This window comes from Schistocerca gregaria, chromosome 1, assembly GCF_023897955.1.
Source record: "Schistocerca gregaria isolate iqSchGreg1 chromosome 1, iqSchGreg1.2, whole genome shotgun sequence".
Taxonomy (NCBI): domain Eukaryota; kingdom Metazoa; phylum Arthropoda; class Insecta; order Orthoptera; family Acrididae; genus Schistocerca; species Schistocerca gregaria.
The window spans coordinates 384501715-384524172 of NC_064920.1; the positions used below are offsets into that span (position 1 = coordinate 384501715).

At 39.0% G+C, this 22458-nt stretch overlaps 1 protein-coding gene across 9 annotated transcripts in view; it reads right to left on the minus strand.

Moving 5' to 3' along the window:
* Window positions 1-22458, minus strand: part of LOC126348631 (telomeric repeat-binding factor 2-interacting protein 1-like) — a 183681-nt gene that overhangs the window by 152570 nt on the left and 8653 nt on the right. For 7 of the 9 annotated variants that reach the window (XM_050002375.1, XM_050002374.1, XM_050002371.1 and 4 more), the window contains exon 2: window positions 508-665. The exons of 1 other annotated variant lie outside the window; for it this stretch is intronic. In XM_050002375.1, coding sequence (XP_049858332.1) covers window positions 508-665 — 158 coding nt within the window. Of the gene's footprint in view, window positions 1-507; window positions 666-22458 lie in introns of those variants that run through there. One more of the 9 variants, XM_050002378.1, reaches the window with a different exon arrangement.

The following is a 22458-nucleotide window of genomic DNA, read 5'->3' on the forward strand; positions in this document are numbered from 1 at the left end:
AGACTGTCAAGTACAGTGGTTAGGAGACTTTAGTTCAATGAATATAGGAAAAATTTTAGTCATAATTTCTATAGATGAGTGCACATAAACACAATTTGACATAAATACAATGTAAGTAGCAATCATTCTTCTTGAACAATCTCTGGTTTACCTATCTTCTTTTTGGTGTTTGTATCAGACAAGTTCTTTGCTTGTGTTAATTCTAAATTTTCTGCTTGGCTCCAATATCTAAGTCTATGATTAATTTCCACACTAGCCTAATTTTAACATCACACCTCACACATTATGGACTTAAGTTGCTGTAAAAAGGCTGTATCACTTTACAAAATTGCATTATTGAATTTCTCTAATCCTGTACTAAAAATAAATCATATATGAAATGCTTAGTGATATCCAAAACTGCTCACCACAAAGTGTGTATTATCATAGAACAAACAGAAATGACTTATTGTCATCAGACATGTAGCTAAAAAATATGCATGCTCAAAGATAAAGCTCCCTTTCTACCTGTACTGATTTATATCCAAAATCCTATTGGCTATACAGCAGTCCTTGATGAATTCAGTGGAGAAAACTGCTTCATTTTGTAACAACAGCAAATTTTCAGGAGATGATAGGCAAATGCCATATGGTCCTCTTAAAGAAGCTACGCAACCACCACCATGCTGGCAACAAAGAAAATACTAATAATAAAAGAAAAATGTATTCATGATTTGTTAACATGCATAAATACAAGATTTGTCTCTGCAGTTTCTTTTAATACAAAATGTTAAAAAAAAACTACATGCACATTGGTGTCCACAAAGGAAAGGTGTGGAGGGGGGGGGGGGGAGGAGTAAGCTACCCCCTCCCCTTCCATGGAGTACAAGATCTTTTTCCTTCATTACAAAATTCTCATACAGTCCTAGAAGTGCTTTCTCGTGATTCCATTAAACCTTTCATTTAGTCAACTGCAGTACTATGTGTCTGACCATAGTAATTCAATATTATGTCTTTAGCAAACTCCTGTATAATGGCAATTTTGAAGTCTTGTTCCTTACCTCACCTCACATGCATCTCGGAAGACACCCATGTACATGCAGTGAATGAAATAAACATAGACATAGAAATATAACCTAACCAAGCACATCTACTGTAAGAAATTAAATATAAAAATAAGATTACTATTGTTTCTACCTTTCCTCACAATGTTCATCATGATCCACTTGCAAGTAACCTGCTCACAAATCACTGCCTGATCTAGGCTAACACACAAAATACCTCGGGCAAGAGTAGCTGTGAAACCCTGACTATTCCATGTGTCCCTAGACAGCTTCATATTTATTGTTAATTTGATGAAGTGTTCATTCCATACTGTAAGATTAGATTCTCTAATAATTCATATAAGTTCTCTGACTAATAACTAATATATATTTTCAAATAGCAAAGTCACAACTACCATGACCATACTATAACTGAAACTACAAGTTTCCGACACACTGTTCTTGAAATACACTTTAATGATCAGCTATTACTGAACTCCTCAGAGCCTTCATACGACACTCATGCTACTAGTTACTGTCTGTACAAAACCAATGACCTTTAGTTATGAAATCATGACAGAGTCAGTTTGCTAACAGCCTAAATTTCACACTGTATTCAATAGTTTGCTATGCTCGCCAAAATACCACACAGTTCACTGGTTAGTACTCATTTGATATCTTCAAGTGATTTCTGTGTAATACACTTGCATTATTATAATACGTAGCAATAAAGGCAAGTTTAACTTCTTCAACATAAATTCTCAGAAATGTCATCCAAATACATCAGTATATATGTACAATTCATACTGTCTGCAATCACATTGTTCCTCACCATAACACACTTTTTCAGAATATTAATAAATCTCAATACTTTAGCCTGCACACTACACATCTTCTAACTCTAGAATAGAAGAACATACTCTCCTCTAATTAGCACATCCCAGTTAAGACCAAAGACAGTTGTTTCTGTTTCTCATATAACTCCGTAAATCCCCTACCTGATGGATCACAAGACATACAAAATTTATGTCTATAGCCAAAATATATTCTCAAAAATGTTACCTGAAATTCAGTCTTTCAACTGTATTTATACTTGTCTTAAGGACAAGTGCAGAGGTGTAAGTACTGCCTGTTTTTATGTTATAGCTTCCACTCAGTCTATGTGATCGACTCCACTAATGTACAATCTTATGCACATGCTCTGACACTTTTAATCACTCATAAATTCAAGATTCAGTCTCCAAGTACACTTCTCACTCACTTGATACACATTTTAATAGGATATGTCCTGTATACTGTTACCTGCACAGTAAATTGTAAGTTACAAGTAAATTTTTGCAACTCAGAAACTATTAAAAATATCAATTTGAAATCGAAATGATAAAACAATATTGCTATATAACATCTTTGTATAAAGTTGCATCAAACTTGGTTAATTGTAGTAAAATCATAGGTTGGTATGTAATTTAGTATCTGACACATGCATAGTGTGGGTACAGACCACACGGGATCTCCTCATACAGCATATATACCCACTGACCATACATCTTTACCTCCAGATCACTAGTTTGACAATCTCAAACTAGAACCGAAAAATGTCAGGATCAATATTATTATCTCTATTTGACTAACAAAAGCAAGAGCATGGCATTAATGAATAAAACTTACAGTACTGATACTCTTCAGTGGAAATCAGTTAGAATAATTAACGACTTGAAAACAAATGATTTTACAGAGAGTTTACAAAAGATCACCTGGGACAAAATTTATAATGAACCAAATGCTAACATACAATTTAATCTACACTATGTGATCAAAAGTATCCAGACACTTTCAAAAACACATGTTTTTCATATTAGGTGCATTGTTCTGCCACCGAATGCCATGTACTCCATATCAGCGACCTCAGTAGTCAGTAGCATAGTTAGAGAGCAGAATGGGGCACTCCACGGAACTAACGGACATCGAATGTGGTCAGGTGATTGGGTGTTGCTTGTGTCATGTGTCTGTTAGCAAGATTTCCACACTCCTAAACATTCCTATGTTCACTGTTTCCGATGTGATAGTGAAGTTGAAACATGAAGGGACACATACAGCACAAAGGCATAAGTCCAACGTCATCTGTTGACTGCCAGAGACCACCGACATTTGAAGAGGGTCATAATGTGTAGTAGGCAGAAATCTATTCAGACCATCACACAGGAATTCCAAACTTCATCAGGATCCACTGCAAGTATTATGAAAGTTAGGCGGGAGGTGAGAAAACTTGAATTTCATGAACAAGCAGCTGCTCGTAAGCCACAGATCACACCAGTAAACACCAAACAAAGCCTCGTTTGGTGTAAGGAGTGTAAACATTGTGTGGAGTGACGGTACACATTGTGGCAATCCGATGGCAGGGTGTGGGTATGGCAATACTCGGTGAATGTCACCTGACAGCATGTGTAGTGCCATCAGTAAAATTTGGAGGCAATGGTGTTATGGTGTGGTCATGTTTTTCATGGAGGGGGCTTGCACCCTTTGTTGTTTTGCGTGGCATTATCACAGCACAGGCTTACATTGATGTTTTAAGCACCTTCTTGCTTCCCACTGTTGAAGAGCAATTTGGGGATGGTGATTGCATCTTTCAACATGATTGAGCACCTGTTCATAATCACGGCCTGTAGGAGTGTGGTTACATGACAGTAACACCCCTGTAATGGACTGGTCTGCACAGAGTCCTGACCTGAATCCTATAGAACACCTTCAGGATGTTTTGGAACGCAGACTTCATACCACGCCTCACCGTCCGACATCGATAACTCTCCTCAGTGCAGTACTCCATGACGAATGGGCTGCCACTCCAAAAGAAATCTTCCAGCACCTGATTGAAATCCAGCATTACTGATGGTGGGTGCCATGAACTTATAACATTTTCAGTCAGGTGTCCGGATACTTTTTATCACATAGTGTATTTGATGATAAAGTGATTTTATTATTTGAAAATAGCTTTCAGCATAAGCTAATCGGAAAGGGCATTAGACAGACATGTGAAAACCATGGATCACTAAAGGGTCTAAAGCACCTTGTGAAAGAGAAAGGACAATGTATCAGTTGACAAGTAAAGATCCTACAGTAGTTGCACATTATAAAAACTACTCCAAATTACTAGGAAAAGTTATTAAAAATCAAGGAATCTGCACAGTATGTCAGAGATCAGTAATTCTGACAACAAAATTAAGGCTACATGGAATGTAGTGAAACAAGAGACAGGACAACCAGCTACAGATGAAGTTAATATCACTACTAAATTGAATGTAAGGGCTATAAATGATGTGTCACAGGTAGAAAACATATTTAATATTCATTTCTTAAGTATAGTAGCAAATACAGGGACAAACAGTTCAAGAGAAAAATCACAGCAATATGTTGAAAAGGCAACTCATAAAATTCAATCATATCAATATACCACTAAGTTATCCTTCTGAAATTAAGAAAATTATACATTCTCTCAAAAATACAAGCTCATCTGGATTTGATGGTACTAACAGTAGAGTACTAAAGATTTGTCACCATATGTTTTTGAGAATAGCTTACAGGAGATGATATGGGATGCAATTTATATTAACCAAATGTTAACATAAAATTTGGTTTATTCCAAGATAAAATCCTATCATTATTTGAAAACAGCTTTCCGCATAAGTCAATCAGAAAGGACACTAAACAGCACTGTAAATAACCATGGATTACTAGAGGGATTAAAGTATCCTGTGAAAAGAAACGATAAATGTATTTTTTGCAAGAATTAGTAGGGATCCTGCAGTAGTTGCACACTACAAAAACTAATAGAAATTAGTAAGAAAGTTTGTTACAAAATCAAGAAACATGCACATCAGAAATCAGTACTTCCGACAACAGACTTAAGGCTATATGGAATGTAGTGAAATGAGAGACAGGAAAACCAGCCACAGAACAAGACAACATCATTATTGAACTGAAAGGAAGGGTTCCAAACGATGAGTTACAGGCAGCAAATGCATTTAATAATCATTTCTTAAACATAGTAGAAAGCATAGGGACAAACAGTTCAAGAGCAAAATCACAGCAGTATGTTGAAAACTAACTTTCAGAAAATTCAATCCTATGAATGTATCGCCAATTTCTCTGTCTGAAATTAAGGAAATTATACATTCTCTCAAAAATAAATGCTTATCTGGTTTTGATGGTGTTTGCAATAGGGTACTAAAAATTTGTTCCCATGTAATAAGCACAGTATTATTTGAAATATGTAATGCATCACTAATTCAAGGTATTTTTCCAGAGATACTGAAATATGCCATTTTTAAACCCCTATTTAAGTAAGGTGATAAGAAAGGTGTCAGTAACTACTGACCTGTTTCATTGCTGACATCATTTTCCAAAATTTTTGAGAAGGTGGCATATTCTCAAATAGAATGTCCCCCTAGCAACAATGGTATCCTTAACAAATGACAGTTTGGGTTTCAGAAGAACTGCTCTACTGAGAACGCCATTTACACGTCTATTCACAACATTTTAGAAGCATTAAATGATAAAACAGCACTGTTCAGTATTTTCTGCAACTTCTCTAAGGCATGGTACAGACAAAATCTAACCAAGAGAATGTAGACAGTTGTACTTAGTAATTCAAGCAATCTAGTCCAGGGACATAATTCTAACTGGGGAGAAATCACGTATGGGGTTCTCCAAGGTTTAGTCTTGGGCCCACTACTGGTCCTCATGTATGTAAATGATCTCCCATCCAGTAAAAAATAAAAAGTAAGCATAATTGGTTATTTTTGCAGATGACACTAGTATTTTAATCAATCCAAGCATACTGCAGAAACAGAAGAAACAGAAAACAAAGTTCTTAAAAGTAAAAATGACTGATTTTCTGCAAATGGTCTCATCCTAAATTTTAAAAAGACACAACATATTCAGTTCTGCACATCTAGAGGTGCTTCAGCAATGATCGGTGTAACAACGTGGAATAACTCTTTTTGGGGTTCACTGTAGATATTGCAACCAACCTTGCATCAACATTCACTTGTATATTTTCTTTTGTTTTATATGTTAATGAAATTTAATGATACATACTTAATACGAAATTTGCTCGTTATTTTTTTTTATGTGATGTTTGATATTACACAGTTGGTGAGTACCACTGAGCTCATTTTATACCATAGGTTAATCAGAGAGGCATAGCACCTTTCATTCACTTTCACTACCTCCTCCACAACAGTTTTATGTATTGGGTAGGTGCGTAAGTTTGTAGCGCTCTTCCATAAATTTAATAAACACAACATTCGACGTGTGAAAAATATATCTAAAAACAAAGATGATGTGACTTACCAAACAAAAGTGCTGGCAGATCGATAGACACACAAACAAACACAAACACAAACATACACACAAAATTCGAGCTTTCGCAACCGGCGGTTGCTTCGTCAGGAAAGAGGGAAGGAGAGGGAAAGATGAAAGGATGTGGGTTTTAAGGGGAGGGTAAGGGGTCATTCCAATCCCGGGAGCGGAAATCCATCCGCACATACACAGACACAAGCAGACATTTGTACAAATGTCTGCTTGTGTCTGTGTATGTGCGGATGGATATGGGTGTGTGTGCGCGCGCGCGAGTGTATACCTATCCTTTTTCCCCCTAAGGTAAGTCTTTCTGCTCCCGGGATTGGAATGACCCCTTAAAACCCACATCCTTTCATCTTTCCCTCTCCTTCCCTCTTTCCTGACGAAGCAACCGGCGGTTGCGAAAGCTCGAATTTTGTGTGTGTGTTTGTGTGTCTATCGGCCTGCCAGCACTTTTTTTGGTAAGTCACATCATCTTTGTTTTTAGATATAATAAACACAACAGATATACATAACAGGGACTTTAGTCATCAATCATATGTTCTACTTCACTAAACACAACAGATATACATAACAGGGACTTTAGTCATCAATCATATGTCCTACTTCACTATTTAGAATAGTCTGCCAACACTGGAGTAACTTTCTGATTCTGAAGTTGTAGAAAGAGCATGGGTTTCATGCGAAGAACTTGTCAAGGCATGTCCAGAGCACATTTTCATCCAAAAAGAAAGTTCGTATTGTTTGCTAGAGAGTAGAAAATTGTGTCTGCAAGACATCTCAGTTGTCAACAATAAATGTCATCAGTGATGGTTACACCTCGGGGAAGCAATTCGTAGTAAACCACACTGTCACTGTTCCACCAGACACATAACATTATCTTTTGTGGCTCCATGCAGATCCTTGTATGGAGAGTTGCTGCTTTGTTTGGGCTCAACCATTCCTTTTCTTCCTTATGTTAGTGTAAAGTAACCATTTCTCGTCACCAGTAATGATAAAGGAATAGGAATGGTCAGTGTTGTTCACGAGCCAATTGATGATTAGCAAGCAGAGATGCACATATGGCCACCCACTGATTTTTGTGATTTTGGTTAAAGCATGCCAGATATTTGAACCTTCACCGTTGCATGCAAATGTTGCACAATGGTGGAACAATCACAGTTCATCACATTTGCCAGTTCTCGAGTGCTCTGATGCAGATCACTGTGAATTAACGTGTTTAAACAGTCTTCATCAAACACTGAAGGTGTTCCTGAACATAAACAAGTCACTAATGTGATAAAAATCCTCTTTAAAATGAAAAAACTTTTTTCTTGTCATGCTACATCCAATGGCACCATCCTCATACATGGACAAGTGTTTATGGCTGTCTCTGCTGCTGTCGCCCATATACTGAACTCAAACTGATGAATATATTGAAAATATTCGAAATTCTCCATTTGGCACACTATTTTCTAGTGTTCACAGCTCCACTCACTATATCCAAATGACAGTATGTAACAGTAAACTACAAATAAATAAACCCATAGCAACCAGAATACCAAAATGCAATACAAAAATGCTACGAGCTTAAGCACCAACACAATAATTGGTGGATACTGTAGTGTTCAAGTTACCTACATATGTCAACTGAAGGCAAGGATACCAATTTTTGGTTGTACTGTGCAGAATTTTTTAAGGAAGTTTGAGTAACCTTTTTTTTTAATACTTGGCTGCTGGATTACAGTGCTGCATTCCCACCCTAACTCCAGTTTCCAGCAGGTGTCTCATCAGTTACATACTGTTTTGTGTTCATGGGGGAGGGGAGGGGGAGACATCATTTTTATGAAACCAACATCTTGATCAACAGACTAGAGGCAGAATCCATTTGCAGGCAACTTCTGGAATACTGTTCGATTACTGCAATGGTGAAATCTTGTGCAGCACTTGGTTGCATCTAAAGACATGTAACAGGAAGTATTATTTAGTTCAACAGGTAAAGTTGGTTCAGGAACAAAAAATTTGCAAATATATTTTTGCAGATTAAGTCAGTGAATTTACAGACAAACTAAGGAGTTATACTATCACCAAACAGATGCAAATGACCTCCCATTTGAGAGCATTTATTTGTGTGTAAATAACATGAACAGAATGATAATGGTCATTATATATCTATTTCATAAAAATATTGGGTGACACAGAATAACAGGAATGTTTGAAATGAGTAGTGGCAACCATGGGCAAGTGTCAGCACTGTGGGTTCGTAACAGTTAGCGAGTAAACAGTCCACCCTTTCAGTAATCGTGAATCAGTGGAACAGACAACAGCGTGCATTAGCCATAAAAATGTTTTTACAAAACAGTGATAGGTAGCAGCACAGAGGGAGATTCGAAATTTTTATAATTTAGGACGCCATGATGCCATTCCATTGAAACATGCTATAAAATGTTGGATTAATAACTTTGAAGAGACTGGATCTGCCCTCAAGAAGAAACCAACAGGATGAGCAAGAAGTGTGTGTTCTCCAGTGAACGTTGATGTTGTACAGGAGTCTGTCTTACGGAGCCCGCGGCGTTCTATCCGTAATCAAGCAGCATTGGTTGAAAAGTCCTGGGAGAGGGTTTGCAGAGTTCTTCATCTAGATTCAAAATTTTACCTTTACAAACTACAGAAGGTGGAACAACTAAAGGACAACGATTATTGGTTATTATTAAGATTCTGTCAACAAAAATACACAATGATGATGAATTTCTAAACAAGTTGTGGATGTCACATGAGGCACATTTTAATCTCACAGGCTATGGGAATAAACAGAACTACTGTTACTGGGCAAACAAAAATCCTAATGACATTCATGAGCGCTCTTTACACACTGGTAAATTGACAGTATGGTGTGGTGTTTCCTCACATGGGATTATTGGACCATATTTCTTCACAAATGAACAGGGAAACACAGCAACTGTCCATGCCAATTGTTACATGGAAATATTACGAACTTTTGTTACACTTGAACTGAACAACTTTGCAAATGTTCAAGAAGCCTGGTTTCAACAGGCTGGAGTGACATCATACACTGCACAGCAATCATTGGCATATGTGCAAGAACTGTTTGGCAACCACGTGATCTCACGATTTGGTAACATTCCTGGGCCCCCTAGGTCACCAGGTTTACCTGTTTGTGATTCTTTCTTGTGGGGGCTACCTCAAGAGCAAAGTCTACACAACTCTACCAAGAACCATGGATGAGTTAAAACAGAGAATTCAGGATGCAATTCACAGTACCCCAGCTGAGGTGTTGCAGTGGTCAATGAGGAATCTCAACAGCAGATTTCACGAATGTATTCGTACAGGAGAATGGCATCTAAACGATGTAATTTAAAAAAAAAAATGATAAATGCCATCACTGTTTTGTAAATGGCAAAGGTGTAAGGTTTCAATTACTATGGATGCAATTTCTTTCCTTCATCACTTCTAGTTTCACTGGATTGTTGAAATGTTCCAGGTCCCAGGTCCCCCCCCCCCCCCCCCCCCCCATTTGCCACCCTCTATAATAGTTGTCTGGCTCAAAACTCTATAAATGTTGAAGATTTTGATATGACAGGATGTTAATATTTAATTCACTACACGAATTTTCTTTATAATAAACTTTTCTAATACATAATGCTTCTTATCTTGATATTGTTTCAGCATATATACTACATTAAGCAAATATCATAAAACTCTTCATTTTGTGTAAAATTGCCACAGTGCAAAGTGGACAGAAACGGATGTCAATTCTTATAAAAGCACAATAAAACATTCTACACATATCACTCCCAGAAAATTAAATGCTTGCTGCTAAACTGATATTTTGTCTTCTTCTCCTGTAGAGGCAGTGAGCTAAATGACTCGCAGGGCAACTAATACAGGAATTCACTGAAGAACCGTAATTCTGTCACTTGTAAAAAGAAAAAAAAAACTGTTAATAAAATGTTTGAAACTGTTTGTTTCCTTTTCACCTGGCCAAACATAAAAATGATAAGCATTGCATAACTACTGGAATTATCAGAGAAATTAAGTTGGCTATCCTACTACTGCTGTAACACTAATGCAAGTAGTTCAATTGTCAAAATCAATCCTTGACTTTGGCTTTAAATAAGAAAAATCATAAATTTCGGCTCCATTTCGCCTAGCGAATATTGACAGAAACTCTGCTTTTTGCCCTCCGTCACATGACTTACATGTTAGTTTCAAACCTGAACACAGCAGAGAGAGTAACATGCATGGTCTGTATTTATCTATTGCCACAGAGTTGTTTGTACCTAACATTTATAGGCGGCATCACGGATCAAAGCTAATGCCCAGTGCCAAAGAGTTAACTATTTCCCAGTAAAAGGGTCTAAGCTACTGCGAGGACCTCCTGTACAAACTCAACGCAGTGTGTCACAACAAAGCCTTTGAATTTATCAACTCTGCTAGAGTTTGTAATATAATGTAGAGTTGCATTATATCGAGACTCACCGACTGAATAACACAATACACACAATTAAGACACATCAAAACATCCTTGTAGATTTAATTTTTTGTATCTAATCTTTCAGTTCCTTTGTTTCTTCATAATATAACATTAGTGTCATTCAATTATGCAATTTTCTTTTATTTATACTCTCTCATCTACAAATGAAATACCTGACCAAATCAAATTAGGACACACAAAAAACTGCTTTCTTGAAGTAATAATAAACAGAATGTTCATAAAAACTTACTTTTTAAAAAATTACAGTTACTGGTAGAATGTTCATACTAATTAATATTTTAATTCTTGTGGGCAAATGTTGCTGTCCAAAGTAAATAAGAAGTACTGAAATAAGTTAAATGTAAAAAGTCTGATAATTTCTTCCAAATGTGAAAATGTTGATGAAATATTGCCATTGTAATTTTTTTTACATTTAAGATACCAAGCAAATCATGCTGTGAATCCTTTAGTGAAATTACTCAGAATCAAAAACTGTAAATACATCATCAGTCTTGACAAAAAGTAAACATTTTGTCGACTGGTCAAGAATTTATAAAATTGAATGCAATGACCACCATGAGGGTAGGTCAGTCAACGAATCTCAGTTCAGTCGTAGTACAGAATAAGTTTAGTTTATCTACTACAATGAGTTTTTAGGAACAAATGAAGACTCTTTTTTTTATAAAGAAAGAAATTGATTTGTCACTAGATTATTTACTATGCAAAATTCTCAAAATCACCTAATGGGAAATAAATACATAAATAAAAATCATGTCAGGAGTCAGAGCTTGCAGAATAGGACAGACTTGTCAGTACAATGGTTACGCAGGTGTTAAAATAAAAGCAAATCATTTTTTTTTTTACTAATCTTAATTGAACTAATACTGTTGTATCTTGAACACTATGAAAAGACACAGTTACAAGAAATCCATATGTTATTAGACAATGAAGTGAGAGCACAGCAGTTGCTAGGTCACAGGCGACAGCATACAGAGCGGGTACAAACTACTAAAAGTAACTGAATTGGTAACATGTACAGACTGTGAGCTGAAGCATTTGCGCACGAAGGGCCACTGATTCTCAGCTGCAGGTTACTGAGACGCCACCACTCTCTTTGGCCTCTGGCAGGGGCATGGAGCAGCCAAACAGCACGCTACTCAAACTGCATAATGTGCGTAGCATTAGTGGTGGCAAAGGTGCAACATATGGGTAACTACATCCTTCCGTCCTTTAGGTGGAAAGTGACCAGATACGTGTTCCTCTGCAACATGCCGATGAGTGACACATCAATTGTGTCGAAAGTAGTTGTCCTGGCTGTGCACAGTTCTGGGGCTGCATGGTCCCTTGAGCAGGAGTGGCAGAAGGCAGTGGAAAGAAAGCAGCCTTGTTCCTCCCTCCCTATAAAGGAAATGATGTTGGATGGCCCCTGCAGCCTGGAGACAGGGCCTGGGTGATGTGTGAGTCAACACTAGGTGCCACAAGCTGGGAAGAAATAGTATCTTGTGGGAGGGTAGGTAGTATTGGCAGGAAATGACAGTCGCCAGTGTCAGTGCAGGAGCCACCTGCATCAGTGTGGGATACACCCGCATCAATGTGGCAGGAACATACAATGGGACAGGAGTGTTTGGATCAATGTATGAACTATCAGCTTCCGTGCAGGAGGTGCCCGCATAGAGTAAGAGGCACCTGTAGTCGGGAATGATGCACCCAAGTCAATGCAGGAAATGCCTGGAGGTGACCACGTTGGTGCAGGGCATCCCTGCTTCAGGGTAAAGGCACCCACGTCAGTGCAGGAGGTATCTGCATCTAGATGGGAGGCATCCGCAACGGTGCCGAATGTGTTCAAAGGATGAACTGCATAACCGCAGTGTGGGTTGTACACCAGCAGGAAGGTTGGCAGGCACAGACTGAGTGTGTATGCTACCACAATGCACTGCAGTGCCAACGGATGCTATTGTAGGAGCAAAAATATGTAACACATCAGCCCAAAAACATTGTACAAGGGAGGCCTTCGACTGACAAATGTAGGACAGCACTGTAATAATCACTTCTAATGCAGTAGATGGGCAACAAACAACGTAAGGAAACTTGGAAGACCCCGAATGACCAACAACCAAAAGGGCCTAACAAAGGTTCAGCAAATGTGATAAGGGTTCTGTTCCAAGGTAGCATAGGTGTCAGCCAAAGGAGAAAAAACAGGGCATGGTGCTGAAAGTAGATTGCGGCAGGCTACGACCGAGAACTGTGATTTGCTGTGTAGTGCACCTTAGCAGAAGGCATTTGATGGGAACCAATTATAGGGGGCCCAGCTATGCAAACGTTTGAGAACAAAGGAACAAAACAGGTGCTCCGGTGATCAGATGCAGCTCTCTCATATTGTACAAAGCAAGATGGGCCAGATGGAAGAGCTACATGGTGTCCTTGTTCCTGTTACCAATGGAGTTGTCCAGTGTGGCAAGATTTCCTGGTTGGGACTGCAGTGGCTACCTCTTTGCCCGGCTGGATTACTGCTATGTGCTAATGAGTTCATTAACGGTGACAGACACACCCCCTCCCCCCCTACGACTTTGACTGGAGAACGTGGAAAACAGGAAGAATCACATCCCTGAGCATGGAGCTGGCAGACTGCAGTACAAGAAAAAAGTTGACTTGAGTGGCAATAAAATGTGTGTGCAATTGATGAATGACTGAAGCCAGTTCTGAAAAGGAGGCCAATGAACGAAGAGAGGGAGGGTGGGTCCTGAAAAGGAGGCAAACAAACTAACAATGAACAGAGGTAGGTCATTCCGGAAAAGGAGGCCAACTAACAGAACAACATAGGAAGAGAAATTGTTCCTGAAGAGGAGACCAATGATCAGAACAACAAAGAAGGTCGCTGTTCCTAAAAAGGAGGCCATGACAAAAAGAAAGCATACCGGTGTCGGAGTCCATTACCTGAAATGCGATGAAGTGCTGACCATTGGTCAGAAGCTTGCCAAATCCAAAATCTGCCACAGTAGAGGTGGAGCTCTTAGTTATTAGGTCTGGGGTGGCAGCATACAGAACGAGTACAGACTAGTGATGGTTACAGACTATTGACGCATACAGGCTGCAGCTGGAGATGATGTGAGTCGATATAAAGTGCAATTGCCTGCCAGGGCTGCTGGCTCTTGGTTGCAATGTGACTGAAGTACTGGACCATGATCAACAGCCTCTGGTGGGGTACAGAGCAGCCCAGTGATGCACTACTTGAAATGCGTGATGTGCACCATGCTAGTGGCAGCAAAAGCATACTAATATATGGGCTACTACTAATAATGTAAATAACTGCTAATCTCAGGAATGAGAATATGTGCAGGGATGCCAGAATTTGAATTCTGAACCCATGAACACAGTGTTGAATGAAGTATATGAACTGACACCTAGAGATCAAATTTTTCTCGGCCACGTATATTCTACGTGAATGAACAGAGTTGCCTCGGCATAGGTGTCTCGGTTATAGTAAACGAAAATAAATACAGTAAACATCCTTTCATATTTTGGTGTCACTGACTATAGAGATTATCTTTTTAAGTGAGGACAGCATCACTTAATTTTCAAACAAGAAAAGCATTTCACTCATCTTCACTTCTAAAAAGGTAAAGGTGTCAATTTTTTCTGTGTTGGACAATGTATGAAATGTGTTTTGTTGAGTTAACTGACAATCTTTTCTATGTAAGCCACAAGCTGATGCTTGCCCACAGAGACTAGGACAAGTTTACATTTTGTGACATGTACAGATTTATGCTTCTTTAAATTCTGAGCTAATTGGCATCTTTTGTATCAGGCAAATAGTACATCTAGGACTGAAGACATTACAACACACAGAGAATGGGACCAAGTACAAAAAATTGGCAAGAGCCAATGATCGCTGAGTCATTAATATGTAACACAAGAAATTATACTTGTAGCAATATTCTGAAAAGCAAAGTTGCCACTCACCATATAGTGGAGATGCTGAGTTGCAGATAGACTGCCACAAATACAGTTCTCGGCAAGTAAGGCTTTGTCAAAATTAGATATCAAACACACACATACACACTCACACAAACGTAACTCACACAAACATGACTGCAGTCTCAGGCAACTGAGGCCACGTTGCAAGCAGCAGCACCAGTGCACGATGGGAGTGACGACTGGGTGGAGGTAAGGAGGACGCTGTGGTGGGGAGGGAGGATTGTATGGTACGGGTGGGGGACAGTGATGTGCCGTTAGGGAACAAGCAGGGATGAGGTGGAAATAGGACAGGGCAGCTACGTGCAGTCGGGAGGTTAGGGAGGGCAGCAGAGAGGTGGAGAGAAAAGGGGGGGGGGGGGGGGGAAGATAGCAGAAAATGAGAGAAGTAAAAAAGACTCAATGCAATGGAGGAATGAGGTCTGAGTAGTGCTGGAATGGGAACAGAGAAGGGGCTGGATGGCAGAGGACAATGACTAACGAAGGTTGAGGCCAGGAGGGTTATGGGAACATAGGATATATAGCACGGAAAGTTCCCATCTATGCAATTCAGAAAAGCTGGTGTTGGTGGGAAGGATCCATATGGCACAGGCTATGAAGCAGTCACTGAAATGAACGATGTCACGTTTGGCAGCGCACTCAGCAACAGGGTGGTCCACTTGCGTCTATGTGAGTCTGTACGTGTGTGTTGTCTAATGTTGACAACGGCCTTACTGGCTGAATGCTACATTTGTGACAGTCTTTTTGTTGTGCCTATCTGCGACTCATCATCTACACTATATGATGAGTGGCAACTTTCCTTTTCACAATGTCATTACTTTCCACCCTGGATTTTCCACTGTTTGAAATTATACTCATATCACTTTTCCATTAGGCACACCCAAAATTATTTCAAAGCCCACAGAAGATTATCCTCCAAACTTATGAATTGCTATATTCCTGACAATAAGTGCTATGTCAATTTGCCAAGATAAGTACTTCAATCATACATATTTCCTTTATAGACATTTTAGATAGCGATGGCCTTGCCAAGTGGTGACACCAGTTCCCGTCAGATCATCAAAGTTAAGCGATCTGGGGCTTGATTAGTACCTGAATGGGTGACCGTATGGGTCTGCCGAGTGCTGTTTGAAAACATGGTGTACTCAGCCCTTTTGAGGCCAACTGGGGAGCTGCTTGACTGAGAAGTAGCGGCACCAGTTAGAAAAACTGACAATGGCCACAAGAGCAGTGTACTGACCACATTTAGTGACACATATTGGCTGGGGTTGACACAGTGGTCCATAGGTACTGTTGGGGCTTCTGAGGCCTGTTCAGAAGGAGTTTAGTTTTTAATTTTAGATATTTTTGATACCACATTAAATATTACGGGAACAAGAAATCCAGTTCATTGCTTCTGAAAGTGCCAAAGAGAAACTGGAGCTCTCTGAAACTAGACTGGGTGTCCTAAGAAATGTAGTTTCATTCCAGACAGGTTATTATATTTCAACTTAGAATATGTCTGGGAATTTTTTATGCTACAGACAGAGTTTTGCAATAACATGTGGCAGTACTGAAGATCAATTCAGTTAAATTTTGTAGACGGATACAACACACGTAATTGTCCAATAGCAGCAAAAAGTATTACATTCTGCATCAAACTATAGTTGAGAGTGGAACTAATTTATTTGGATTTTTGGTTTAAAACATCGCGAGGCATCTATGGGACCAATGTGTCCCATAAGTAAGAAAGCAAGGAAACAGTGGGTTTCGCCTAAAAATAGAAGCACCGGAGAGGATGTACGATAGACGGTTCTGTTTCCAATAGATAAGTATGAAATAGTAAAAATAATAAAACTTTCAAAAGCTAAGAGTAGCAATGGTATTTCTAATGTAATTAAAAATTTATACACTGAAGCACCAAATAAACTGGTATAGGCATGCGTCTTCAAACACAGAGATACATAAACAGGCAGAATACAGCACTACGGTCAGCAACGCCTATATAAGACAAGTGTCGACACATTTGTTAGATCGGTTACAGCTGCTACAATGGCCAATTATCAAGATTTAGTGAGTTTCAGCATGGAGTTACAGTTTGCGCACAAATGTTGGGACATAGTATCTCCGAGGTAGCGACGAAGTGGGGATTTTCATGCATCACCATTTCACAAGTGTACAGTGAATATCATGGATCCGGTAAAACATCAAATCTCCAACATCACTGTGGCCAGAAAAAGATCCTGCAAGAATGGGACCAATGATGATTGAAGAGAACTGTTCAATGTGACAGAAGTGCAACCCTTCCACAAAGTGCTGCAGGTTTCAATGCTGGGCCACCAACAAGTGTCAACCTGTGAACCACCTAATGAAACATTGATATCGGCTTTTGGAACCAAAGACCCACTCGTGTACCCTTGATTACTGCACGACACAACGGTTTACTCCTCACCTGGGTCCGTCAACACCGACATTGGACTGTTGATGATTGGGAATATATTGCCTGGTCAGACAAGTCTCGTTGCAACTTGTATCGAGTGGATGGACGTGTACGGGTATGGAGACAACCTCATGAATCCATAGACTCTGCATGTCAGCAGGGGACTGTTCAAGCTGGTGGAGGATCTGTAATGGTGTGGGGCGTGTGCAGTTGAAATGATATGGGAGCCATGATACTTCTAAATGACTCTGTGAGGTGACACATGCGTAAGCATCCTGTCTGATCACCTGTCCATTGTGCATTCCGACTGACGTGGGCAATTCCAGCAGGACACTGCGACACCCCAAAAGTCCAGAATTGCTACAGAGTGGCTCCAGGAAGACTCTTCCGAGTCTGAACACTTCTGCTGACCACCAAACTCCCCAGACATGAACATTATTGAGCTTAGATTAGATTAGATTAGATTAATACTTGTTCCATAGATCATGAATACGACACTTCGTAATGATGTGGAACGTGTCAGGTTAATAAAAGATGTCTGTACAAGAAATTACATTACACAAAATATTGCATGACACTAATGATTAAGTTTTTTTTTTTTTTTTTTTTTTTTTGTTTTTTCTTTTTTTTGTTTTTTTTTTTACTTTATATCTAAAAATTCAGCCAATGAGTAGAAGGAGTTGTCATCTAGAAATTCTTTTAATTTATTTTTAAATGTTAGTTGGCTATCTGTCAGGCTTTTGATGCTGTTTGGTAGGTGCCCAAAGACTTTTGTGGCAGCATAATTTACCCCTTTCTGTGCCAAAGTCAGATTTAACCCTGCATAGTGAAGATCATCCTTTCTCCTGGTGTTATAGGTATGCACACTGCTATTACTTTTGAATTGGGTTGGATTATTATCAACAAATTTCATAAGGGAATATATATACTGTGAGGTTACTGTGAGGATCCCTAGATCCTTAAATAGATATCTGCAGGATGACCGTGGGTGGGCTCCAGCAATTATTCTGATTACACGTTTTTGTGCAATGAATACTTTTCTACTCAACGATGAATTACCCCAGAATATGATGCCATACGAAAGCAGTGAATGAAAGTAGGCATAGTAAGCTAATTTACTGAGATTCTTATCACCAAAATTTGCAATAACCCTAATAGCATACGTAGCTGAACTCAGACGTTTCAGCAGACCATCAATGTGTTGCTTCCAGTTTAACCTCTCATCAATGGACACACCTAAAAATTTTGAAAATTCTACCTTAGCTACAGACTTCTGTTCAAATTCTATATTTATTACTGGAGTTGTGCCATTTACTGTACGGAACTGTATATACTGTGTTTTATCAAAATTTAAAGAGAGTCCGTTTGCTGAGAACCACTTAATAATTTTGTGAAAAACATCATTTACAATTACATCACTTAGTTCTTGGTTTTTGGATGTTATTACTATACTTGTATCATCAGCAAAAAGAACTAACTTTGCATCTTCATCAATGTGGAATGGTAAGTCATTAATGTATATCAAGAACAGTAAAGGACCTAAGACCGAACCCTGTGGGACCCCGTGCTTGATAGCACCCCAGTTTGAGGAATCAGCTGTTTTAACATTACACGAAACACTTATTTCAACTTTCTGCATTCTTCCAGTTAAGTATGAATTAAACCATTTGTGCACTGCCCCACTCAAACCATAATGATTTAGCTTATCTAAAAGAATTCCATGATTTACACAATCAAAGGCCTTTGAGAGATCACAAAAAATACCAATGGGTGATGTCCGGTTATTCAGAGCATTTAATATTTGATCAGTGAAAGCATATATAGCATTTTCTGTTGAAAAGCCTTTCTGAAAACCAAACTGACATTTTGTTAGTACTTTATTTTTACAAATATGGGAGGCTACTCTTGAATACATTACTTTCTCAAAAATTTTTGATAGAGCTGTCAGAAGAGAGATTGGGCGGTAGTTGTTGACATCCGACATATCCCCCTTTTTATGCAATGGTTTTACAATGGCATATTTCAGTCTATCAGGGAAAACACCCTGCTCCAAAGAGCTATTACATACGTGGCTGAGAATTCTACTTATCTGTGGGGAACAAGCTTTAAGTACTTTGCTGGAAATGCCATCACTTCCGTAAGAGCTCTTACTTTTCAGTGAGTTTATTATTTTACTGATTTCAGAGGGAGAGGTTGGTGGAATTACAGCTGTTTTAAACTGTGCAGGTATGGCCTCTTCTATTAATAGCCTTGCCTCTTCTAGTGAAGATCTAGATCCTATTTTCTCCACAACATTTAAAAAATGATTATTCAAAATATTTTCAATTTCTGATTGTTTGTTAGTGCACTTGTCATTCAATTTTATTGCACTAAAGTCTTCCTGTGCTCTTGGTTGCCCTGTTTCCCTTTCAATAATATTCCAAATTGCTTTAATTTTATTATCAGAGTTACTGATCTCAGACATGATACACATGCTTCTGGACTTTTTAATAACTTTTCTTAGTACCGCACAATAGTTTTTATAATATTGAACAATTTTGGGGTCAGTACTCCATCTTGCTGTTAGATACAGTTCTCTTTTGCGGTTGCAAGATATTCTTATTCCTTTAGTTAGCCAAGGTTTTTTATATGTTTTCTTGGAATTATGTTTAACTATTTTCTTGGGAAAACAATTTTCAAATACCCTTAAAAATGTATTGTGAAATAAGTTATATTTCAAGTTTGCATCGGGTTCCTTATACACTTCATCCCAGTCTAGCTGCTGTAGGCTTTCCCTAAAGTTTGCAATATTTATATTGTTAATTGAACGCACTGCTTTGAAAGTCTGATTTATTATACTGCATGGAGCTATGTCATGTACTGTAACAAGCTGTGCACTATGATCTGAAAGACCATTCTCAACAGGATAAGCATTTATGTCCCTAAACTTATCTTGGTCTATAAAAAAGTTATCTATCAATGTACTGCTGTTCTTTGTTATCCGAGTAGGAAAATCAATGACGGAGCTCAAATTGAAAGAACTGAGTAATACTAAAAGGTCATTCTTCCTATTACACTCTTTCAGGGAATCAACATTGAAATCCCCACAAATGATAATTTGCTTCCCCCTGTCTGACAGATAGCACAACAAAGCATCCAAGTTTTCCAGAAATAGCTGGAAATTCCCTGAGGGGGACCTATACACTGTTACAATTATGAAAGTGCCATCCTTTAGTTTAAGTTCAGTGGCACATGCTTCCATATGTTGCTCTACACAAAATTTTTTAGTTTCTAAATTTTTTGCACTGTGGAAGCTTTTGACATATATGGCAACTCCTCCTCTCATCATATTATCTCTACCTACATGTGCAGCTAATTTGTACCCATTGATGCTAACCTTTTGCATATCAGTGACAATGTGATGCTCAGACAGGCATAGTATATCTATTACATTCTTGGTTTCTATTTCTTCTAAACAAAGCAGAAGCTCATCAATTTTATTCTTCAAGCCCCCAATATTTTGATGAAATATACTAACAGTATTTTTCACTTTACTTTTGTGAGTATCTTGAACTTTTTTAACATCTTTAGTACTTGCCTGGCTGAGTTTCCCACTGGACACTGATCTTACACTAAAAAAGAGTTTCCACCATGAGATGTAGTTCCTCCCCCCTTTAAATTTCCTGCTATCAGCCCAGCCAGTTTACCCTTCCCTTTCCTGTTGAGGTGTAGGCCATGTCTAGTATAGTCCCACCTACAGAGTGAATCAACAGGAACCACACCAATGTGTGACCCTGCACCAGATCCAAGTAGCCGTTCCAACTCCAAATTAACTCTCCTGACAGAAGAGGTCAAATGAGGTCGGTCGTGGCGCTCCAGAACCGACACAAACCCAACACTGGTATGATTCGATGCCGATGCAATCTTTGCCAGGTCACACTTTATGCTGTACCCCGGATCTCTGTCAATACTGTTGCCCGGCCCACCCACAATAACCACGGTGTCTTCCTTAGTAAAACCTTTACATAGTGAACCTAAATCCTCTGTAACCTGCCCAAGTTCAGCACTAGGTTTGAAAAAACTTGTGACCTGGTAATCCAACCCTAATTCATCCTGCAGAAGTTGGCCCACACCCCTAGCATGCGAACTACCTAGCAACAAGACTTTCTTTCTCTTTGCAGACTTCCCTACATTCTTAATCAATTTGCTGCTGAAGGCTTGTTGAGCCCTGTGTACATCTACTTCTGTGAGAGGCTCATCAGTTTCTGACTGAGGCAACAGGTCAAACCTATTTTGTACATTAATAACAAAGCGGTCAGAAGAATTTCTTGGCCTGTTCCTCATGCCTGTTGCCACTTCCCACCCCTGTTTACCCTTCTCCCCCCTTAACCTGCCCAGTTCTCGCCTAGCCTCATCTAACTCAGCCTGAAGGGCAGCAATTTTCCCCTCCTGTTCCACAATCTTCCTATCTCTACTGCATAGCCTACAGAACCACTGATGAGTCTCGCTCATTTTCCCAATTCCCACGCCACTACAGTCGCCCCAATGAAAAAAGTTACTACATCCATCACACCAGACCCCGGAGCTAACGATCCTACGGCACGTCAGGCACTTTACACTCATGGTACAAATCTATTTTAGTGACAGAAAGACAATTAAGTTACCGGAAAACAATGAAAATACGTGTACGAAAAATTAGGCCTACTCGCGACTATGTAAACAGTGGTTCAGAAGTTTTTTACTGGAAATTACTTAAGAGATGACGATACTCTACAGATATAAAGGGGCAGCAAACGTATTTAGCACACTAAACTATCAGTAAATGCACTTAAGATTGCGGTATGAAGTTTAATCTGAAAACTCAAAAGTTCGGCCTGGCCGCGATATGTAAACAAAATGAACTTTACGTGATTACTGTGAAAATACGCGAGTAAGACAAAAACCTTTAATGGTATGCTTGCAGAGCACTATAATTAACGTAATAAATTAGTTTAAAGTGTTAAAAAACAGTTTATTACTACTTAAATTACTTATCTTGTACAAGAGCTGTGACTCAGACGTCCGTGTGCCTGGGGTGCCTTACAACATGCTGTTCAGAAAAGATCTTCACCCCTCATACTCTCATAGATTTGTGGACAGCCCTGTATGATTAATGGTGTCAGTTCCCTCCAGTACTAGTTCAGACATTAGTCAAGTGTATGCCATGTCATGTTGTAGCACTTCTGCATGCTCAC